Below are 24569 nucleotides of genomic sequence, written 5' to 3'. Positions count from 1 at the left end.
TATCTCTATTGTTTTGGCAGCATTACTCGACTTGTTGTTGTGAGCGTAAAATACTGCGGGCTGATTGTCGCAGTACATCTTTAGTGGTTTGTGAATACAATCTACCACTTTCAAGTCGGGTACAAATTTCTTTAGCCATATCGCCTGCCCCGTGGCTTCGAAGCATGCTATGAATTCTGCATACATAGTGTATGATGCAACTGTCGACTGTTTGGAGCTTTTCCACGAAATAGCTCCCCCAGCGAGGGTGAATACGTATCCTGACGTGGATTTTCTATCATCTTTGTCCCCCGCAAAATCTGCGTCTGAATACCCTTTTATCTCTAGGGAATCAGATCTCCTGTATGTTAGCATGTAGTCCTTCATGCCTTGCGCATAACGCAATGCTTTCTTTACCATCTTCCAGTGCTCTATGCCTGGATTCTCTTGATATCTACCGAGTACCCCGGTGATAAAGGCTAAGTCAGGGCGAGTGCACACTTGTGCATACTGTAAGCTGCCAACTGCCGAAGCATATGGTACTCCTTTCATTTGATCGGTCTCATACTGATTCTTGGGACATTGAAGTTTCCCAAAACTATCGCCCTTAACTATAGGAGCAGGTGTGGCTTTACTCGCATGCATATTATACTTTTTAAGAACCTTTTTTAAATATGCTTTCTGCGATAGTCCTAAGACTCCATTGTTTCTATCTCGGTGAATTTCTATGCCCAAAACATATGATGCTTCACCAAGATCTGTTATGTCAAAATTCGAGGATAAGAACTTCTTTGTTTCTTGTAGTAGACTAACATCACTACTAGCAAGCAGAATGTCATCCACATACAAGATTAGGAAAATATATTTCCCATTTTTAAACTTTGCATAAATGCAGTTATCCTCAGTATTTTATTTAAATCCAAAGCTTTTAATCGTTTGATTAAACTTTAAATACCACTGCCTAGAGGCTTGCTTTAATCCATAAATGGATTTCTTGAGGCGGCATCCCATATTTTCCTTGCCTTCCATGGTAAAACCCTTGGGCTGTTTCATGTAGACATTTTCCTTTAAATCTCCGTTGAGAAATGTCGTCTTTACATCCATTTGATGTAACTCTAAATCAAAATGAGCAACTAATGCCATTATGATTCTGAAGGAATCCTTACATGAGACCGGAGAAAATGTCTCTTTGTAATCTATCCCTTCTCTTTATGTAAATCCTTTTGCCACGAGTCGTGCTTTATATTTTTCTATATTCCCTTTAGAGTCATACTTAATTTTGTAGACCCATTTGCAGCCTACTGATTTGGCTCCTTTAGGAATTTCCTCTAAGTCCCAAACATCTTTGGAACTCATTGATTTCATCTCGTCTTCCATTGCCTTCATCCACATCGATGAATGAGGGCTTCTCTGGCTTCTTCATATGAGGTGGGATCTTTTTTCATATGAACCATTTCTGTGTTATAAACTTTAAAGTCAGTAGAAATAGCTGACTTTCTTGGTCTTGTAGACCTTCTAAGGGCCTCAGTTTCTGGCACATTCTGTGCCTCAACTTCTGGCACTTCTTTTAAAATTTGCTGCTGCACCTCCCTTTCATGCTCAACAACGGGTTCAGTCGGCTCCTGACGGACAGGTTCCGGGTCTGCCCCCATAGTTGTCATGGGTGGAGTTGCAATTGGTAGTGAGAAAAATGGCTCCTGAATCATCGGATCAGGTGCATGCACCCTCTTCTCCTCAAGATCAATTTTCCGAGCTACCAAGCTCCCCCTCATCATTTCGTCCTCTAAAAAGACTGCATGTCTCGTTTCTACAAACTTTGTATATCTGTCTGGGCAGTAGAAACGAAAACCCTTTGATCTGTCTGGATAGCCAATGAAGTGGCAACTCACTGTTTTGGGATCTAACTTTCCAATGTTTGGATTAAACATTTTGGCCTCAGCAGGGCACCCCCACACCCTGAAGTGTTGTAGGGATGGCACCCTTCCTGTCCATAGCTCGTACAGTGTTTTGGGCACCGACTTGCTTGGTACTCTATTGAGAATGTGAATGGCAGTTTTAAGCGCCTCCATCCATAATCCCAATGGCAGGTTGGAATAACTCATCATGCTGCGCACCATATCCATAAGTGTACGGTTGCGCCTTTCAGCTACTCCATTTTGCTGAGGTTCGCCCGGCATTGAATACTGGGCAACAATGCCAGTCTCCTGCAAGAACTTTGCAAAAGGTCCAGGGACTTGGCCATATGGAGTGTGTCGACCGTAGTACTCTCCCCCACGGTCGGACCTAACTATCTTTATTCTTTTATCATGCTGATTTTCAACTTCAGCTTTGAATATTTTAAATTTATCCAACGCTTCAGATCTTTCTTTGATTGGATAAATATATCCATAGCAAGAGTAATCATCTGTGAATGTTATGAACGAGTCATATCCATCCACACTTTTCACCGGAAATGGTCCACAAATATCAGTGTGGATGATTTCTAGTGTGCCTGTGCTATGGATTGCACCTTTCTTAATTTGTTTTACGTACTTTCCTTTAACGCAATCTATGCATTGTTCTAAGTCTGAAAATTCTAACAGAGGAAGAATTTCACTTTTGACTAATCTTTCTATTCTCCCCTTCGAAATATGGCCCAAGCGACAGTGCCATAATTTCGATGAGTCGAATGTTCTTTTTCTTTTCTTTTGCTCTTTATTCGACGCGGAAACGTTTTCTTTCACATTGCAAAGGGAATAAACTTTTTCACGAAGTGATAACAAATAAAGCTCATCATGTAGTAAAGCATCGCCCACATAAGCATTATTATACCAAATGGCACACTTGCCATGTTCAAAATGACATTCATAATTATCTTTGTCCAAACAAAAAACACTAATTAAGTTTCTATGACATGATGGAACAAATAAAACATCTCTAAGTAGAAGATTGAATCCGCCAGCTAACTCCAAGGAGATGTCACCGACAGCTTGAACTTCTTCTTCAACTCCGTTTGCCACTTCAATGCGTCATTCGCTTCTTAGCATAGTTCGCGTCGAATGGAATCCCTGTAAAGAATTTGCAACATGAACAGTTGCTCCTGAATCAATCCACCAAGTGGATTTTGAAAACTGTGTATACAAGGATTCATTTACAAATGAAACTATATTGTTACCTCTTTTTGCCATGACTGACTTCAGCCAAGCAGTGCAGTCTTTCTTGTAATGCCCTTTCTGCTTGCAGTGGAGACACGTGTCTTTGTCCACTGAGAAAGGCTGTTGCTGATGCTGATGCTGATAGGGGGCTTTTCCATTCTTTGAAGGAGAACTTTTGTTGTTTTGATTGTAGTTCTTTTTCTTGTAATCCTTCACATAGTTGAGTGAACCACCATGTGCGGCTTTGAGTCTGTCCTTTTCTTGGACACACATTGCTATTGTCTTTTCAATGTCCCATGTTCCAGGTGACATATTATAGTTTACAACAAAAGTTGCAAACTCCTGTGGCAGTGAAGCCATGACCAGGTGGACCAGGAGCGCTGGTTTGATCTCCAGATCCGCATCCATGGTCTTGAGCTTTGTTGCCATATTACTCATCCTGAGGATGTGCTCTCTTATTCCATGACTACCACATGTGTAGCGTTCTGTCACCAGCTGCTCTAACACCTGGGTGGCATAGATCTTTGAAGAGCCAGTGAACTGGCTCTTTATCTTTGTAAGCAACTCCCCTGCGGAAGTGCACTCTGCAATGGAGCCCACAATGGCGCTCTCAATTGTATTCTTTATAAAAGCCATGCACTTTTTGTTTGCATTGACCCACTTTTGGTTATCTATGAGGTAAGATTGCTCCAAAGGAGCATAGTCCCCCTTCTTTTTAGCCCATGCAGCATCATCATCAGTGGCCTCTCTTACTGGCTCTGTGGGTTTGACCGGCTGTGGTTTCTCCACAACCCAGTCAAGATCAGCACAAACAAATGCCAGTTCAACTTTCTTCCTCCACTCAGTGTGGTTGTCACCTCTAAGTGTCGGAACTTCTTTTAGGCAACTCATCAAGTGAAAGCCTCCTGAAATCACAATTTAAGTGACATCAATAAAACAATCATATGCAATAATCTAACGTTGGTCAAATTAAACATACAATTGTCTATGCAATTAAATCTATATTACCGTTGGGCAAAATATTAGAAATAAATGCACCTTTAAATTTCAATAATAAAACATGATCATGTTATTAATAACGTTGGTCATAAAAAATAACATAATCATATTCATTTTAATAATCACTTTAACATGCTCTTTAAAACTTAATACTATGTAAACTTTTATTTTCTTTTAAAGAGCACTATCAATTATATATACGCAGCGGAAAAACGTGAATAAAAATTCACGAACTTTTTTAGTTCAACAGAAACTTTTACTTTGACCGAATAAGAAATCATGAACTTTTTTATTTTCTTTATAAAATTCATGAGCATTTCTTGTTATGAAAAAATTCACTATTTTCTTTTTCAGAACATTTTCTTTTACTTTTCTATTTTCTGAACAAAAAAAATTCGTTGGAAAAATAATTTGCATAGAAAAACTATATGAAATAAACTGTGTAACTTTTGCCCAGAAAAAATTGGGCAAATTAACGGGCAGCTGGCCCGGCTCGGCCCAGCACGCCCGCGGCGGCTGGCGGCCTCACCCAGCGCGCCCGCGGCGGCTGGCGGCCTGAGCCCAGCGGCTCCACTTTTAGCCCAAGTGGCCCATCACAGTGCTAGGGTTTCGTTCGTTGCCGTCCGATCAAATCCGATGGACAGGCGTGGCTTTCGCTGGGTCAAAACCAGCCAGCGTCGGCCTCACCTCCCGAAACCTAGCATCATTCTCGTTCTCTCCGCCCACGCGTGCCGCTCGCCTCTGCCTTCTCTCTCGCGCACGAGACGAACCACCGCGCCGCGGCACCAGGCGGGCCGCCGGCCGCCGGAGACGGGGTTGAAAGCCATCGCTCCCCGCGAGCTCTTCTCCCTCCCGAGGCGCCTCTGCTTCCTTCCCCCCGGGGCGCCTCTGCTTCCTTCCCCCCGGGGCGCCTCTCTCTTTTCTCTCTGACCCACGCGCGCCAGTGGGAGAGAGGGACGCGGGTGTGCTCCGGCCGCCGGCGACGGTGGCGAGCCGCCCCAACGCGAGCCCCCTTTCCCTTTCCAGTTCTCTGTTCATCCCCCACAGCAATAGAGAGAGAGAGAGATCCGGTGACTTTCCGATGCGGCGCCCCCGCAGACCCCTTTGTCGGCGAGCGTGAGCACCTCGAAGGTGAACGCGCCGCCGTCAAACGGCTCGGTGGTTGTGCCCTTTGCCCCGTGGGGTGGTTCTTCTTCCCGGATCCTCGGCGTGCCGATGCGATTCGGGATCGAGAGGAACGGCGCGGCTATGTGCAGCGGCGCAACTTTGTTCTTTTGGGGGTTTTCTTTACTCTGCCCTGCTAGGGTTCTTTGGGGAGAGACTTTTTTCTTTCTCTGTTTTCTTTTTACCGAAAATCTTCTAGCCCGATCTGGCTCTCTGATACCATTGATAGATCCTTAGATCGGAGTGGGCTAGGAGATCCGGTAACCTACCTTCTCCTGGTGCGGATGAACTCGATTCAGCGCCGGCCATGGTGGTGTGGTGACGGCGGCGATGTGGACTGAGATGGCGGCGGTGGTGTGCTTCCCGTGAGCACCGCGCTTACCCTAATCGGTAGGGATTGTAGGCGGGGATTGTGGCAGCGATTAACCTCGTAAGTCGTGCCCTGGCCCCTACCTCTGTTTATATAGCGCGGGTCACAGGGGCCCATCAACGTCAGGGGCCCGTTCGACTCGTTGGGTTCGAACGGGAGAGAGATCAACCTAACACTACCGAGATGATATCACCCCATATGCCAATCTTTGAGGAGTAAACACAGGCAATGGGCCTATTAACGCCTCCAGAATAGGAGATCAGCACCACCTTGAAGGGGCTCAAGTGGCAGCTTCCGTGCACGTGGTCACGTTCGGTGGTAGCACAGAGCACGGCCCCATTGACGACATATGTTCCTTCGAACTTTGGCGGAAACGACAGGCCATGCTGCTCACCGGTGATGGGGTCACAAACGATGACCTTACGACGCTCCTTCTTCGTGAGAAGGAGAAGGACACGGCCATGGCGGCAATCGAGCAGGTTGACTATCAACTGCGTGCCACTTTCGACATTGCGGGGCCGCAGGTCGAATCGCTGAGGCGGGATGCGGTCCGGAGGGTCCAGAACAGGGGTAAAGACGACATCGTATATGCGTATGTGGATGAAGCCAAGGAGGGGCGGCTTCGGTGGTGGACGCGGAAGCAGTGTAGGAACTTGGGGTTGGTGACGAGGTGCTGCCAGCGTTTGCAGATGGCGGAGGCGCACGTGAGGGAGGATGGCTGCGGAGGGAGACGCAGAAGGATCTCCCCGAGGAGATCTTCGACTTCAAGCGGGGACGCAGGTGCCGCCGGCGAGCATCCGCTGCGTCGGGCCGCTTCGGCGCCCTCCTCGGTGGCGTCGATTTGTCGGGCTGCTGCTGCGCCATCGTGGCTCGCGTTCGTTTGGGCGCCGCGAAGACCTAGCTTTTTTTGGTTTTTTGATCTAGGGTTCGCGAAGGCCTAGCTTCGTTGCATTGGGCCCGGCACCGGACTGACAACATGGTGCTGGCCTCGTTCGTTCACTGGCCCCACTTTTTTTTTAGAACAATTGTAGTTCAGTTTCGTCAGATAAAACTACTGTATATATGAAGTTGGTTTTGTACTCCTTTTCGAAAGAAAAAAAAAAGAAGTTGGTTTTGTACAGTTTTCTCCCCAAAATGTTAATTCCAGTGAAGTTCAGGCTTATTGCAGGAGCTCGCCGCGCTTCCGTTCGTCCAGGCGTATCTGCTACGGAGCTTCGGTTTCATCAGGCAAACTATAGAGCCACCAGTTCAATAAATGCCGATCCATCATAAAACATCACAAGGAAAAAAAATATACATTGATTGCTTCTCGCCGTCACTAGTACTTGATCTTATATACATGGGCTAAATATCAGACTGGTTCTGGTTGGTTGCCGATGTGGTGGGTGGCAAGAAGAAGGGCTGCTCCGATGCACTATCGAACTCGCGCCGCTACATCCCTGGAATTGTTTAGCTAACAACTAGAGCTTCTGAACGCTACTGAATTATAGCAATGCGAATTGTTTTAGAACCAATATAGCCATGCTATTTACTACTCAGTCTCGTTTACTATATCGCTTAGATTTTTTGAGTTGCTTTAAAACAATTTGGAAAAAGGTTGTTTTTATTGAAAAAGGTCATCAAATTTTGAAAAAGTTCATAAATTTTAGAAATGTGCATGAATTTGAAAAGGTTCATCAATTTTAAAAAAAAAACTTCATTAGTTTGAAAAAACCATCGATTTTGAAAAAAAAAGGTTCATCAATTTTGAAAAAAAGGTCATCGAATCTTTAAAAAAAGATCATCAAATTGGGAAAAAAATCATTGATTTCAAAAAAAGTTGATCGATTTCGAAAAAATCACCGATTTTGAAATAAAGTTCATTGATTTGAAAAATAATTCACCAAATTTAAAAAATATATCAAAATTGAAGAAAAAATCATCAACTTGGAAGAGTGTTCATCGAATTTGAAAATAATTGTGCATTTTGAAATAAGAAAGTAAAGAAAAAAGGGAAAAAGGAAAAGGATGAAATAAAGTAAATAGAAAAAGAAAGAAAAAACTAAAACCAAAAACCGGTCAAGAAAAATCAACAACGAAAGAAGAAGAAAACCCGGCTAGAGAAAGCATAGAAGAAGAAAAGGAAATACATTATCTCAATCGTTTTGCCTAGTTGGCTAGTGTGAGTTACACTTAAGGTGGAGATCGCAGGTTTGAATCTCTCTTGCGCACATTTCTTGCGTATTAAACCAGAAAAATACATAAATGGGCCGGCCCAACGGAACAACAACCGCCAACGAGGAAGAGTAGCATAGATCAGAAGAATCCAACTGAAAACACAAGAACACTAGAAGAACGCCCGTGCATTACAACGGGGCCACATTAACTTTAAGAGTTCAATATTACGACATTGGCGACCTTTTTTACCATCAAATCCTCACACACACACTCTCCCTCCCTCTTCCTCACTCTCTCTCCCCCTCTCCCTCTCTCTAACACACACACATATCCATCTTATTGGGTACGGAACCATAATCCATCTATTTCACACACACACGCTAGCGCATAACAATATGGATTATGTGTATTATATTTGCCACCAGAACTGAGGGAATTAATTTCATGTAAATCGGCCAGCCACAGCTCCAAGAATACGCGGAGGAGGTGGCCCGGGTCAGCGTCGGCGCCGTCCGGCACGGGCCACGGGCCCGCTTCCAAGTGCACGTGCAATGCGCGTCTTCATAAATATTATAACCAGATGTGAGAAATCACATACTAACACGATGTTGCAATCAATTTGTAATTAAAGAAGCCAAAAGTCTTTTTTCTTAAACCAGAATTCCTTATGCTGGAGTTTAAACAAACCCCACAATAACATGATCAATTTTTTTTTGCTCTACTTATCACCTAATTAAGCAAATTCATGACTTATGAAGCGGATAAGAATCATGTTAACTTGGAACTAAAATTCCAACAAAAGAGTGAGGAACAAACCTTTTTATCATTGCTCTGAAGTCTGAACCTCCCCCTATTTGTTAGTGAAATGTGAGTATGCTTGAAAGATAATAATTCCTTATGCAACATATGCTTTTACATCTGAAAGAGCTACAAAATATGTTGACCTACCTATGTGCACTTCCTAAATCAAGCGGATAAAATTATTTCTATCGGCAATATAAAATACTAAACATTAGAAAGAAAGGGACAATGTCCACTAACCATGCAAATATTCTGACCATGGGATATTTAGGCTGGCGTATATGGGAAATCAAAGCTAAAAATGACTCGATGAGTTAGGGATACATCAATAAATATTATAAAAAGTGATAAAAACAAATCTGCAGCAATTCGCGACCCCACGAACTCGTATTCGCAATGAGCAAGTTAGTGAGGCCGCCACGGTAGGCTAGCACCAAGGGACAAGGGCAACAACCGCCTTCCCATCCAACCTACTGATTCTGCTGGCGCTACTTTCATCCTAAGCCCATGAGTACCGCTAGTGTGTTGCCACGTACAGAGAAACTACGAACTGAAATTTTCATCCAAATCATGAAAAATGTTAATGTTCCTCTCCTCTCACATCCCTCGTGTGAACATACCCAATTCGTGGTTGGCTCGCTACATTCAGCGTAGCTCTGATGTGCACTGCCCTCGCTCTTGATTAGTTGCCGCAGTGCCACGCATCTACGCCAACAAGCTGGGGAAACAAATGCAAATGTTACACCGAGTCAAAATCAATCATCCCACAATCGTAACAATAGAAAATATAATAACCAAAATTTAACAGAAGAACTACTGCTTGGCTCCCAGATCCATCTCGATAGCCCTTGATCTGGCTGTTGAGCTTCTCCTAGCCGCCTCAACATCACGTCATTACCAAACATGTAGTGGATGCCTAGTGGGACAAGGATTAAGAAATAACATGAGATGAAAAATACGATGGCTGTCAATTCCATAAGACGATCCAAGTAATTTGACAAAACAGATCGGGAGCATCTTGTATAATCTCAGAAAAGCAAGTAAAAATATGAGAAATGAAGTGATGAAAATCAGCCCCTGCTCTCATTCATGCTCGCTATTGTAATGGGAGGCAAGGAATGGGGATACCGGGAAAAGAAAGGATCACATGGACGGCAAGCCTCCACCACCGGCAAGTGGGGCTGCTTCACATCCAATCTCCACGGCCGCCGCCTCCATGGGGACGAACTCCCATGTTCACAACCGGGCTCCCAATCGGCCGCTGCCTCGCCGACCTTGACGATGAAGTAGTCCCTCCCTTCGATCCCATTTGCAACGAAGGCAACACCCATCCCAGCGGACGGGTCCGCGGTGAGATCCCTACTGGATTATGGTCGCGCCTCCCCAAACCTCACCGCGGGACACATGAGAGGGCGCCTTCGCCGGGATTGGTGGCGACGGCGGCGGCGAGCGAGCGGAAGGACGGCGGCGGAGAGAGAGTAGGAGGGTGGTGGCGGCAGTCAATCGGCCGCCGTGACGTGAGAGGAGGATGGGGATGGGGCCGCGATCTGGACGTATGGAGCGGTCGAGAGGAGGGAAGCAGGCGGCTGGGTTTTTCCATCGTGCGGGGTTGGGGGGAGGTCAAACGAGAGGGGTTTTTTCGTGCGGGAGACAGAGCAACGAGGGCGGATGTAGGGAGACGGGACGCGGTCGGTTGGCAGGAAAAGGAAAGCTACGCATTTTTTAGGCAGTAGAGATGATTGGTGATAAGAAAGGGAAAATCACATCAATATAATGAAATATCCCATCAATACTTGATTGATTGCGATTTATTTTTTATATGGTAACTAATCTGATCATCAATACTTCATTGATTGCGATTTATTTTTTATATGGTAACTAATCTGATGGGTTTATGTGGGTAGTGAAGCGAAAAGGCAGGTGGGAGGGAGACGAAATAAAACCAGCAAAATAAAACCAACAAAAGTGGTGAGGCAAAATAAAACCAGCGAAAAATAACCGACGGACTATTCACCAACTGCTCCATTAGGAGTAGAGATAAACGAACAGCGATCAGATCTGAGCAAATCCAACAATGACAGATCTGCCGGAGACACACCTCCACACGCCCACTGACGATGCTAGAAGCACCACCGGAATGGGGCCTAGGCAGGAAGAACCTTATTCCATCTTCAAGGAGCCGTCGTCGTCTCGCCTTCTGAGAAGGACACAAACCCTAACAAAACTCGGAGAAAGATCTAAAAACGGAGCCCTCCCACCGGCAAGGACCAGGATCCACTCCACCACCATGGCCCTAATGCCACCGAAGACGATGCGGACCGACGGGAGGTAGCGGAACCCTAACTTTTTAGGGTAGGCGGCGGCTGTAGGGAACTGTGCACTCGTGTGCTGTAAAAAATGGAATTAACTCTAAAACATTCTGTGCTAGCAGATAGACTGTCAAGCTGTCCTCAGTTTACGTGTGTTTCTTCCTCCTTTAGCAAATACACAAAATAGATAAACTAAAGTTTTCTCATTCCGGTAGATGGCGATAATGGTGATAGCTGCGTCGCGGAGGAACTTGTCTCGACTGCGAATGCAACCTCCTACGGTGTTCTACGTTGCAAGCCTAAGTCTCAGGGTAAGAAAGCAAGTTCCAGCTGATAGCTGATATGTGGCCTTATAACGGGGGAGTTCCAGCAGAGATCAATGTAACAGTGTTGGTTTGATTTAGGCAACTGTAGAAGAAGTGGATAATCACAGTCTCAGGTTAAGAAATTAGGTTTTATTCCTACTGTGACCAAATTCCTGCGATAATCTGCAACTAATATGCAACCACACACTCTCAAATTACATCCAAGAATGCAAACTCTGCTGAAACCAAGAGAGTTCATTTTGATCGAATGGATGCAGATTTGATTTGATCTGATTCTCTGCCATGCAGACCACGTTTCAACTGAACTATATTTTTCTGCCAATATAACATGCGAGTCAATGTGATCTAATGTTCTTCCATGAAAAACATAGGATGCAGATAGGATCTAATGTTCTTCCGTGCAAAAAACAAATTATCTCTACTAAAATGACTGAACATGTGGACAAAAGACCATTTCCCTCCCTCTAATCTACTCCATCCGTGTCAAAAAAATAAGACGTGTATTTACACTATTTTGATAGAGTAATATCCTAGAGAGCAGTAGTTATTTCAACTTTTTAAGTAGGCAGGCCCATACTTGTCTGCAGTAATTCCCTGCTATTAATCTTGAGGACAAAGGAGCACAACTGCACAAGTGGATCGTGACCACTTCATATCGACCGTACATGCTTTTCAAACCACAGCTAAAAAGAATACACAACAATACAAGTCTAGGCGATGCTTACTGCTGAAACTCTCCTGGCTTACACAAAACATCGACTGTAATGTCATGCTTCTCATACCACAGCCGAGAAGAATACACAAACTGACAAACATATAATTAAGTTTAGGTCATATTTGGGCCAAAGAGACAAGCCTCCAAGCACAAGCATATAAAGAAAACAAGATGGGGCTGAAAACCGACTTCAAATAATACTACTAGGTTAAGCTGAAATTCCCTGGATTAGAAACTTGGCTCGACTGGCATGATAAGTTTTTTTTCTTGCAGATAACATATAAATAGTGCCAACCACATCGATGAGATGGAACAAACCCGGTGAGAACTGCAGCAGTCATTCCCTCACCTGGAGGAACAAACTCATTATTAGTTCAGCAACATAAAGAAGAGCACTGTAACACAATCTAATGTGAACACTGATGACAAAAGAAGAAATATTTGAGCCTTTTGACACTACATTTGTTTAGGTATGGGTATTCAGTTTGAAATAAATGGAGCCTAATTAGAGACACAAGAAATGCAATTATTTCTCATGTGCTACAGATGTACTAGTCACTTGCAGGGGGTGTTCAACAACTAACAAAGAGAACTATTGGGATCAAGGAAAGTTGGTATTATGGAGTTCAGAAATATAGCAAGATTAAAACAAATGGTAGGACTGGGTACAAAAAAATAACTAGCTCTGAGAGTCCAAACATGCCCAACTAGTTACTGGCATTTTATTTTACATTTTTACTCATTTGACACTTGATTTGGATCGCTCAAGAATGGAGACAGCTACATTGAGTGATAACACAAAACACAATACGGCTATTAAGTTTATGTTTAATTATCTAGCAGAGGGAAAATTGCTATTAAACTTACCTTGTCAATGACTTAAGAAGCACAACAAAAATGTTTGAGCAACTATGCACAAAACATAACTGGATTAGGTTACTCCTACAATATTGGCCATGGACGAGCAATTACCTGGTGCATAGAATCTTGTGAGAGGATAGTAGCAAGGAAAATGACTGGTTCCATAAAGCCTCTTGGATTGCATCGATTTAAGTTGAACCATGTATAGACTGCTGCCCACAAATATGAAAACTACATCAGTATCCTCAGAATATCCCACTTTAGTTTGTCTCACTCTTGTCCCTCCTTCAATCTGGGGAGGGAGCCCAAGAATGCTATGTATTTCAATGGTCTTTTGCAGCACCCATATGGCAACACCATGCCAATTGATGTCCCTTTTACACATTTGGAAGCGAGGGTAAGACAATATATATGGCTAAGCCAACAATACCGTCCTCGGCCTGGATGATCCGAAAGCTGCTCTTGTAGAAACCATTTGTCAAAGGAGGCCCCTTAATCACTGCTAGGCTCTGCTCTTCCAAATTAAACTGCAGTATGCCCTTGCAGGGCATAAAAAGCGGCCAATAAAGGGCCTTAGCAATGAGGGTACCAGCAAAACAAACAACAAAAAGCTGACATGGAGTCGATGTTGATATAATATTGACCCATATGCCAGTCTCCGAAGAGTAAACACATCCATGGGTTCTTATATCTTTTGTTGTGTACACAAAGACCACCTTGAAAGGAGTAGAGTGGCAGCTGCCGTGCACATGGCCATGGTCACCGACAGCGCAAAGCCCCGCCGCACCGACAAATATCTTCCTCCTGAACTTCGGTGGAATAGACATGTGGAGCTGATCACCGCTGATGGTGTCACACACAACGAACTCTTCCTGCACCCGGTACTTGACGAGGACACGGCCGTGGCGGCAATCGAGCACAACACTTTCGAGGAAGCCGCCGTGTCATGCCAGGTCGAAGCGCTGAGGGGGGATGCAGCTGGGAGGGTCCATGATTCACACGAAGTGGTGCCTTCTGTTCCAAATCTCAAAGACGCCGAGGAGGGGTGGCTTGCGATGGTGGGCATAAAAGCGGTAGAAGAACTTGGGGTTGGTGAGGAGGCCTCGCCAACGCTTGCAGATGGCAGAGGCGCGTGGGAGGGAGGACGGCTGCGGCGGGAGGTGGAGGAGGATCTCCCCGAGATCTTCGTCTTCGAGCGGAGAGGCCAACGCCGCCAGTGAGGCACGCGAGGGGGGGGGGGCGACTACGGCAAGATACGAACGAGATCATCTTCGTGGCACCGACGAGGATCTCCCGGAAGAGACCGTCTTCGTCCGGCAGGGACACGGACATACGAGGATCTCACGGAGGCGATCGTCTTCGTTCAGTGGGGACATAGGCGCGACCGCCGGTGAGTCGCCATCGCGGGACATTTTGATTCGGGAATGAAGTCTCCAGCAAGATCTAGAAGACGACACAGGGAAGAGGTTGGCGTTTTAGCATGTGGTTGTTGTTTTGTTCACTCGTCACAGTGGGCCCTCAAAAGGTGGTACTGGCCCGACCCATTAGATATTGAGAGAATTCCTTATTTTCCCTTATTTCAAAATATGCTTCCCTATTTTGCCCTATTTTTTCCCCTATTTGGCACTCTATCTAAATTTTGTTCCGCATATGACATTTCCATCCAACGGTGTTAGCTGGCACATGAAAGACCATTTTGAATAGAGGGCCAAACAAGGAAGAAATTATTGAGGGCACAATGGTCTTTTCACATGTCAGATAATGCCGTTGGATGAGAAAATGGATGGAAATGGCATAGAAGGAACAAATTTAGATAGGGAGGGGGAATGGGGGGGGGGGGGGATTTAGCGCCAAATAATCATTTTCAAATCGGGCCAAACAAGTTGTTCTCTCAGGCTCTGTTTGGATGTAGACATTGGAGAGCTGCATTGAATTGGCTCCAGTACCAAATATCTTGATGTACTGATCTTGAGCTTGAATGTCAATTCTAATGTTTGGATGGCGTGTATTTGGCACTTGGTATCCATGGCAGCTTACCAATGCCAAATCCTATCAATGGCAGCTTACCAATGTCAAATCCTGTTTGGATGGTAAAACTGTTGAATTGCACATCTAAACGAGTATGACCATATACTCCATATGACAACACTAATTATTTCCGATGTAAAAAAATTTCTAACTAATTATTCAGATGATATTCTTACCTGTTGAACCATTTCGGCACACCAGCACATAAACCAGACAGTCATCCACTCATCCTATGTATCGTGCAATGTTTCAGTTCCATTACATAAGCAAAGAGTGGTTGTTCCTAGAAGCATAAGAAGATAGATAATTAACATTTTTGAGGAAAAAAGACAAATGATTAAGAGAAGCCAACAATGAGACAGTTAAAAAGATGAGGTGCCAAATATAGCTAAATCAATGATGACTTAGAAAGAAAGATGAGTAGAGGGCATGTGCACCACGGCCAATACTGATTTTGTTGTGATAGTTGTTCTTCTTTCCCTTAGTTCACATTGTAATATTTATAGTGACATAATACTATTAATGATTATACTGCAAGAAAGGACCCCTTCTCAAAGTCTTACTGAAAATCATTGACAAGGGCCGGCTCTGTGCACATTAGAGACCTCATCTACTGCTGTTGCTTGGAGCTGAACTGGCTGAGGTTGCTGCCTGTGCCAGGCTAGTGCTTATCTCATGTGCTGATCCTTTCATTCCTAGTTTTGCTGCTGGTTGATATGTGGAAATGAATGATGAATGCACCACGCAGGTAAAGCACCGAAATGTGCAGAGCTCCAGATCACGAGTGTTTTACTCCTTCCGCTCGGAAATATTTATCCTTGTAGAAATGGACAGAGTCTCTAACATGATTCTCTCCAGAAAACTCACCAAAAACTAACACCTACAGTGGCGGCCTCAGCCTTAAGGTCATAAGAACTTAAGTTGGGCTCATGTCGTTCCCGTCACGATATTCCAAATTGATTAGAGTCTTGCTCCCTGTACTCGTCGAAATTGCATTGAATTTCAGCTGAGAATACAAGCAAAGTCAAGCAGCAAATAGCATCCAAAGCATTGGACTACCAGCAGCAAAACAAATCTCACTCTCAGGACATGGAAGTGCTTACCTCGGCTTCCAAATTTCTGCCCACACTGATTGTGTGCTTGCACATACACATCCACAAAAGGACCAGAGAATCATACGCATCTAGGTGACCACATCCTAGAAAATAAACAAGATCCATGCCTCAAAAAAGACACTAAATTAAGAGAATGCTTGGGAACTGGATACCACGAGTTAATCTAGGAATCTTGCTACAGGTATATGTGTTCGAATGAAAAAACAAATATAGAAAAATTAGTTGACGTGAAATTACATTTTAAATATTCTTAACAATGATAGTATGTGAGAAAAACAGGTTTGAACAACATGTTACTGCCATATAAACTCGGTGCACAGAAGTAACATGCAAACCGACAGGTGGCACCACACGAAGCAAAACCACACATTATATATATAGTTCTTCAAGATTTGAAAACAGAGTTAATGAAAACTTTCTACTGCAAGTTCCAGTTCGCAGCACAATGCATGCACTGCCACACAGGCAAAGAAAATCACTGCATTTACACGTACAGTTGTAACCATTAAGTATTGTGAATTAAATATGATGATGGGGTGTTTGAAAATTAGCAAATGTTTTGCTAACCAAGTTGCCTACTAGACACTACATTTTACACAAAGTTCTAACCATGTATTATTGCAAATTAAATACAAAATTATGAAAAATGGTAGAGATAAATAAGCTGCTAAATGTTAAACATTAACAAACATGAAATCTGCTTGCCCAAGTCTGTGACATATATACAATACTAGAAAAGGAAGTGGGCGAAGAGAACATTTTGCCAGCGACTAGCGCTCTGTCCGGCTGATCAGCAGGGAGGCTAAAACCAAGGTATTTGTTAAGGATATCATGAGATCAGCAGACTAAATATTTCAATGGTCTCTGAATTCTTGTCTTCTAACAATCATTGAAAAAGAAATTGAAATTGTATGTAGCTTAAAATATTTAAGATGGTCTCTGCCCAAAGCATTTGAAAATCTGAAATCCAACTATATAGAGTTTTGAGTGCCTACACACTGAACATCACCAAACTATTTCTCTAATGTATTTGCCATAATAATAAGAATCCATGTGTACAAATGAGCCATGAAAGATTCTTTTCCTGGCATATGATACCAAATGCATTAAAATAGAAGTAGATAAACCGATAGTATTACCTTCATTGTGCTTCAGTTCTTTCCTCTCCGGGCTGTTCATTGGTCAGCCCAACTGAATAGACATGGCACTGTTTGTTCGGACGAATTTGATGAGTTTATTTTCAGAACATACCACAGAAGACCTGTCAGAGTCTTTTTTCCAGAAAATAGCAGAGAAGACTTGCCAAACACAGCCATGGGATAAAAGATACAACGGTATCTGTCTTGAACTTCCTTCGAATATATATTAAAAAGCTCTTGTTACATTACAAACTTAGTTAGGCTACGGCACAAGCACAGTACATTCTTCCACATAACATATATACACACTGCCGACCACATCGATGCAACACGACAAACTTGTGAGAACAGCTGCTGCTCTTAATTACTTCACCTGGAGATAACAAAATTGCTAATCCATTAGTAGATATTACAAATATAGACAAGACCTAATGGTAGCACCTATGCAGCAGCATACATGGTTAAAAACAGTCAATGAGCAAGTTGTGTGTGCGTCGTAAAATGAAATGGATATCATACTCCTCCAGTCCTCCTATACAAATGACAGCGAAGTAAATCAGTGAAGCCCTTTGATATTGTAATTTACTTGGGTGGGATAGTTGAATGCTACTAATGTCTTCTCTGGCTGATTCTGAAATAGCTAAACCAAGGGGGAATTCTAGGCATGGCCAAATACGCACAACCAGGCAATATCAACAGCAACACAACACCATGTGAAACATCTGCATATCATTTATGACTCAAAATTGTTTTAATTGTTGTATCCGTCACCAACATCTGTGAAACCCTATAGCCGGATGAGCAATAATTCGTAGGTGCAGGCTGCCCACATGGGCTGCCAGAGAGTTTCCATACAAAAAATTAAACAATATAGACGACTAGACCTCACAAACTATATCTCGAAGATCTTGTTACCTGTTGAACCATTCGAGCACATTATCACATGCAACCAGACAGTCATCCTACATATCGTGCAACATCTCAGCTCCATTGCATCCACCAGGAATGGCTGTGACCAGACGCATAAGAAGTCAGACGATTAATAAAAGCTACAAGGGCATAAGAGAAGGCACTGAGTCAGTTACATAGATGAACCGACAAAATAACTACTCAGCTTTTTATCAATGTACTATAACCCACTTTTGATGCTTACAATAATAAACAAAGCCACATAATTTTTAAATGCGCAGACCGTTCCTGAAAACAGTAATATTTAGCTACCTCATAAAGAAAGTTTTCGCTTGTAAGAAAAAAAAGACTGCCTAGAATTTATCCCACATATCCAGGTGACAAAGGTAATAGCACACCCAAACTAAAAAAATCTACAATAGCTTATTAGAGACAAAAAAATCAAAAAAAAAAAATTGTGCGTGTAGTAGTACAAGTGTACTAGTCACTTGCAGCAGGGATCTTCAACAAGTACCAAAAAACTGCTATTTCAGAAGTTATTCCATCAACCATTTTTGTGATATTACTGGAGTTGGTTACTACCACACCACAAAGACTAAGGATGAGCAATCACCTGGCGCATAGAAACTTGTGAAAGGGTGACATCTATAATTGGGAGTATAGCTTCGATAAAGTTTCTTGGATTGCATCGACATCAGTTGAACCATGTAGACACTGGCATCCACATGTAAAAATATTACACCATTATCCTCATCATACCCCATAATTTGTATCCATCTCGTCAATCTCTCAAGCTGATGAGAGAGCCCAAGAACAAGATGCATTTGAATGCTCTTGTGATTTAACCATGTGGCAACACCATGACGATCAATCTTCCTCTGCCACATTTCAAATCTACCATAAAACACCACGGTGAGACCAACAGAACCATCGTCTGCCTTGATGATCTGATGTCTGAGTGAGTTATTGAGACAGGGAGGCCCCTTGATCACAGCTAGGCTATGTGTATCCAAATCAAACTCAATTATATCATTTGTGAGCCTATCTAAACCCCACAAACCTTCACCGTCACACACAGACTTAGACGACCAGTAAAGGACATTACCAACAAGAATCCCGGGATTAGCATCAACAAGCCCGCATCGAGCGTCTGTGGAAATAAGATTGCCCCACACACCAGCCTCCGAGGAGTAAACACAAGCAACCGGCCGATTATCCTTTCTGTACATGGACACCAAGACCACCTTGAATGGGCTCCAATGGCAGCTGCCGTGCACGTGGCCAAGCTCGCCGGCAGCACAGAGCACCGCCGCATGGACAAAGTCCCTCTTGAACTCCGTGGGAATGGCCAAACGGCGCTGCTCGCCCGTGATGGGGGCGTAGACAACAAAGTCTGCGTGCACATCGTCCATGATGAGAAGGCGGCCGTGGCGGCACCCGAGCAGCTGGGCCCTGGAGCGGATGCCGGTTTCGACGCCGTGACGTCGCAGGTCGAAGCGCTGAGGAGGGATCCGGTTGGGAGGGTCGAGGATGGGCCTGAACTCAATCCACTTGTCGCGGCGCTTGAAGGAGCGACGATTAAGGCGACCACACGAGTCGATCTCCCAGTCGAGGGGCTCGAAGACGCCGAGGAGGGGCGGCTTGCGGTGGCGGGCAGAGAAGCCGCGGAGGAACCGGGGGTCGGCGGCGACGCGCAGCCAGCGCTTGCAGGCGGCGGCGGCGCGTGGGAGGGAGGACGGCTGCGGCGGGAGGCGGAGGAGGATCTCCCGGAGGAGATCGTCGCTGGCCGGCAGGGACTCAGCCGCCTCCGGCGAGGTTCCGCGGCGGCGGCGGCGGGTCACACGCGCGGCCTCCCCATCCCCACTCGCGTGGATTTGGGAATGGAATCGCGGGCTGCTGCGGCGGGTCACCCCGGCGCCCTCCTCATTACCGTGGATCTGGGGACGGAGGCGCGTGCCGCGGCGGCGGCGGCGGGTCACTCCGGAGACCTCCTTGCTCGCGAGGGTTTGGGGATGGAGGCGCGGGCTGCAACGGCGTGTTGCAATTTCGGCTTCCTCCTCATTCGCGTGAATCTGGGGGCGGAGGCGCGCGCTGCGGCGAGGGCAGTTCGCTCCGGCGGCCTCGTCCGCCATTTGGATTTGGGGACAGAGGCGCCGGCGAGAACGGACTGGTGGAGTGGTGGAGACAGCGGCGGCTGCTTGTTGCCCTCGTTTCTTTCCTTTTTCTTCTTTCCTTTTTCTTCTTGGATGGATGGCAAACCAACCGAAGAAGTAGTAACTGTTTATTGTGGCATTGTTCAAATCTCTACTCCTAATGGACGAATCTCTACTCCTAACTAGTAGAAGGCCCGTGCGTTGCCACGGGCTTTTAAATATTTTTACCATGTGCATATATAAACATAATGCATATCAAGTTTTACGTGTAAACATAATTGAAATCCATATCACACAAAATATTCTTCGATACAAAATGTAATTCGATAATGTATACATAGAAAGACACGCGATGCACAAAATAAAGAAAGTGGTACAGAAACATAGTACTCTTTATTGTGCACTATATTACACAAGGTAGATAGCACCCTACATGACTTTTATGCTTAAGACCAATCATCTCACGAAGCATTTCCATTGTTATTAACCATTAATTAAAGACAACAGATGGAGCATTTTGTTACCTTTAAACAAATATTCCAAGATGCTGCAACCAGAACCTTAATACATTATGGAATTTCCTAACAAATATTACATAGACCCAAATATACAGCACAACATCCAATAAAAAATCATTATAACACACCATCTAACTTAAAAGTCTGGCATATGAAAATTTAGACCTCCGATAGAAAACGCTGAATTTCAGCAGGAAATATCAAATACATGCTTCCCTGTCCGATGTATAAATATGTGTATTTCTCAATTGATGCACTTTTGAAATCTTCTAACTCACATAACACCATAATTACAGTGATTGTGCAACATATTTTTTAGAAAGCATGCATAAGCCTTTGAGTATAAACACAACTTTTGGTAGGGAGTCAATAACACCCCTAGGTAGCCAAGCCTTTGAGTATAAACAAAAATGATTTCTCAAGCTTTCTTTTGCTTCATGGAGCTGTAATTATTGCTAACAGAAACAAAATAGAAATCACATGATAAAAAAGAAACAATGCAATAGGAGAAAATGAGGCATACTACGTGGCCATGTCGCTGACCTGGCCATCACAACCTCCGAGACCAAGGGGCGAGGAGGTGGCGGCATCAGCTCCAATGAACCTATGACACCAAAATGATTATGTTTGCCGTCCTCGATCGTCGGCATCATCGACTCAGTGGTCGGTCCCCTTGTATCTTCTTCCCCATGGATCGGGATTGATTCGACATAGGATCAGAACAACAAACAAAATCAAAAGTCACAAAGAATTATAGCCTAGTAATGCTCAGTCAGCCAAATTAAGAAATATCGGTAACACATGCATATCTATTAATGATATTAGTGAACAATGCAAAAAGCAAAGGATTCCATTTGTCGCAATTAGTACACACGACAACTACTTCATAAGTTCATATGACCAATCAGTTAGACCACATGGTTAAATTCATTCATAGATGAACAATAGATGAACAACTAACAAAAGTCGAGAAGGATCCTTACAAAAACAATGATTGGTCAGGAATTTGGAAGGAGGGAGGGTCTATTATTAACGCTAGTGAAGGCTCATGTCATGCCAACTCTACAAAGTTAATTCCATTTACAAAAATCACATCGGAAAAGTATTGTGCATTCATGTTCTAGTCTTAATATTCCTTAGGTAATCTTGTTTTCAGCTGAACGACGATCATGTCAAGCTAAACGAAGAGGACGCCGACAGGGCCACATTGTTCCCTGCCCACCACCGCCCACTTCCACACGCCACCATGCATGTTCACCGCCTGGATGCCGGCCCCAGCTCTCAAGGCCCTAGAACCGGTGCGCCCACGGGTCGCCGCGTTGGGTATGTACCCACCGCCACCGCGTTGGACCTTCTCGTCCTACAATGCAATAGCCATTGCCTTAGTTGTCTACATCAGACATCTGAAATGAAACAAAAGTCAAATGCTACTAATTAGACGTAATACATCAAAATGTAAAACAGAGTCAACACTTTAATTATGCTTCATAGGATAAGAATCAAACATACATAGTTAAACCAAATACTTAACAAAGTGTCAACAACATTTCACAGATTTTTTCAGAATTTTTGAAGCACTAACCTGGCTTGGCTCAATGCCAATGTGGTTCAGCATATCAATGCATAGATGTAGGAATCATCCTTGTACTCTGCACAAACAAGGGAAAAACATGAGCTTTCATGTTTCCGTGTATTATAGTTGAGCAGAAACGATACATGGACAGTAGTATGAATGTACAACAGTGGGAAAGTTGAGGTTCCCTGGGCTGAATGTCGATGAAAGGTGCCTCCCATTTGCCCTTGTAGTCCAGGTTCCTAATTATCTGACTACACAAATATCCCATGTCAGAAGTTGCAATGCCAATGCACACTGTTGTTTGTCTACAATTTGACTATCTAATCTTATTCTAGCAGAAGTACCTTTTGCATCCATGGTCTCTTGCACCGGGGTACGTACCAAACTCCTAACTTCTTATAACTGATGATATTGTTAGGCGATGGAATTTGGAGTAACTTCTTGCTGACAACTGATGATATTGTTGTGCATTGAATTAATTGAACCACCCAAACTACTTTCAATCATTTCTCGAAAGAAAAATCAAGGAGACCACGAGATAGAAAAAGAGAGAAACTTACCATTAAGATAGAGGACAAGTCAGGCAGTCTTGCACATGGTGTTGGTAGGCAGCACCGCCGTGGTCGGGAGTTCGCGCCCCAAATCCATATCCTCCATTTTTGCAAGATTCTGTACACCACATCTTTCTTACTAAAGTGGGAGAAACCATAAATCGACTATCAATCATCATTAAGTGTAGAATATGGTCATTAAAATTCATTAAAATCATTGCACATCGCTTGCTTGATTCTCCTCTATTAAATTAGGTTTCATCATGGTGCCTTCTAAAGACAAGGCATGACAGAAACACAAAGCACAACCCAAGCACATTGGTTTATGTACCATACTCATTGTAAAAAATTAGAAGCTTCTGTAAGATGTGACACTGTTTACATGTTTGGAGTGAATTGCATCCTCGTACAAAGGATAGAAGAACTGAATGCTTATGTACTTATAAAATACAAAAGTGAAAAGGGTAATTAAATCATGTTGGGTTAAAAACCTTACGTTCCCATGGTTCTTTCTCAGATCAAAGAACTCAAAATATCAGCAGTGGATATTGGAGCCAGGAGAAGAAACGACGTGACCTTCACCCACATCCTTAATGGCCAGCCTCATCTCCATGCCCAGGACGATCTGAAGCCTCCCTCAATAATTCGACACCTGCACGATGACCGACCGTCAGATCACAACACTCGGCTTGGGCAACGAATTCGAGGGATTTCTAGACCAAGCATTGAGAGTACCTAGGGGTCACCTTGGTTTTTGTACACAACAAAGAGGAGTGCGGGAGGCGAGCCCCAACCCATCGAGACCACGATGCCTTGAGAGAAAGCTAGGGGAGGCGATGGTGAAGCACGACATCATGGCGCACGTGCCCTACGTCTCAACGCTACAGTCGAGCGTCGCCATGTAGCCGCACAACAGCTTGCACTCCATGAGTTACATACAATTTTCGCTCACACGACGAACGCCATCCGCCCGTCACTGAGACCCATCCTCTCAACCCTGCTGCTCCACGATCACGCGACGCCGTGTTAGTTAATGCAGAAACATAGGAGGCGGGCATCGTAAGGTAAAAAGTCCGGTTTGGACGGGATGAAAGACAAACCAAAATAAAGCAAAATTGGACAGGGAAGGGGGTGGATGAGGAGGCGAACATACAACGAGGTCGGGGTGGCTGTGGCCGAAGCATGAGGCTCGGCCTCCTCGCTGATGACCAGATCCGCCGTCAGAGATGATGAGGTCATCAGCCCCGTGACCTGGATCCCGCCAACAGGGTGATGCAGAGGAGAGGTGCGGCGGCGTCCTACGGGTGAGGACGGCGGGGGAGGTGAGGGAGCAGCTGAGCGCGGTGGTGCGGCTGCGTCCCTCGGGAAGACGAACGGCGAGCGGCCCGAGGTGGGAGGCGGCGAGGGGGAGAGAAGAGTCGTGCGGTGCGGGGTGAAAGCCCGACTCGCTCGGTTTGTAGCAGGGTACTGCTATAATCGAAACATTTCCTTTGATGTAATTTGACTACGTATGGAAAGATTAATCATCTCTGACCGACTTATGGTAAGTTAATTAATTTAGATTTGATTTTTAAATATTGATTAGAGATTAACCGTGATTGATTCTCTCCCATAAAGACATTACTAAATAATTTGTGTCCACATGGAAAGTTCTGATCCGTTTGGCTTTCGGTACATGGGATGGTGGAAGGAAAGACGAAAATAAACCGGACGAAAATAAACCAGACGAATAATAACAGTGGACGCAATCCTAGCAACTGCTCCA

The 24569-nt window shown here is 44.3% G+C and overlaps 2 protein-coding genes across 3 annotated transcripts; both read right to left on the bottom strand.

Annotated features, from left to right (window-relative positions):
- Positions 1-2811: 2811 nt before the first annotated feature.
- On the bottom strand, positions 2812-6499 carry LOC119280757. Its single transcript, XM_037561497.1, has 3 exons — positions 5546-6499; positions 3134-4018; positions 2812-3026 (listed from the first exon to the last, which is right to left on the bottom strand). Exons 1-3 carry the CDS (start codon positions 5583-5585, stop codon positions 2980-2982), a joined length of 972 nt encoding a protein of 323 aa, XP_037417394.1. The 5' UTR covers positions 5586-6499; the 3' UTR covers positions 2812-2979.
- Positions 6500-11940: 5441 nt separating this feature from the next.
- Positions 11941-20200, bottom strand: LOC119274683. Of its 2 annotated transcripts, none has more exons than XM_037555406.1 (8): positions 18620-20200; positions 18013-18106; positions 17098-17470; positions 15947-16041; positions 15407-15849; positions 15020-15126; positions 12927-13024; positions 11941-12303 (listed from the first exon to the last, which is right to left on the bottom strand). In XM_037555406.1, the coding sequence occupies exons 1-2, from the start codon at positions 20136-20138 to the stop codon at positions 18060-18062; spliced, it is 1566 nt and encodes a 521-aa protein (XP_037411303.1). In that variant the 5' UTR covers positions 20139-20200; the 3' UTR covers positions 11941-12303; positions 12927-13024; positions 15020-15126; positions 15407-15849; positions 15947-16041; positions 17098-17470; positions 18013-18059. The 2 variants fall into 2 exon arrangements, with proteins under 2 accessions (XP_037411303.1, XP_037411302.1); XM_037555405.1 differs by having other exon boundaries at positions 15407-15818.
- Between the last annotated feature and the right edge of the window lie 4369 nt (positions 20201-24569).

The sequence above is a fragment of the Triticum dicoccoides genome, chromosome 3B (genome assembly GCF_002162155.2).
Source record: "Triticum dicoccoides isolate Atlit2015 ecotype Zavitan chromosome 3B, WEW_v2.0, whole genome shotgun sequence".
Lineage (NCBI taxonomy): Eukaryota > Viridiplantae > Streptophyta > Magnoliopsida > Poales > Poaceae > Triticum > Triticum dicoccoides.
This window is presented reverse-complemented; position numbering and strand designations above follow the sequence as displayed.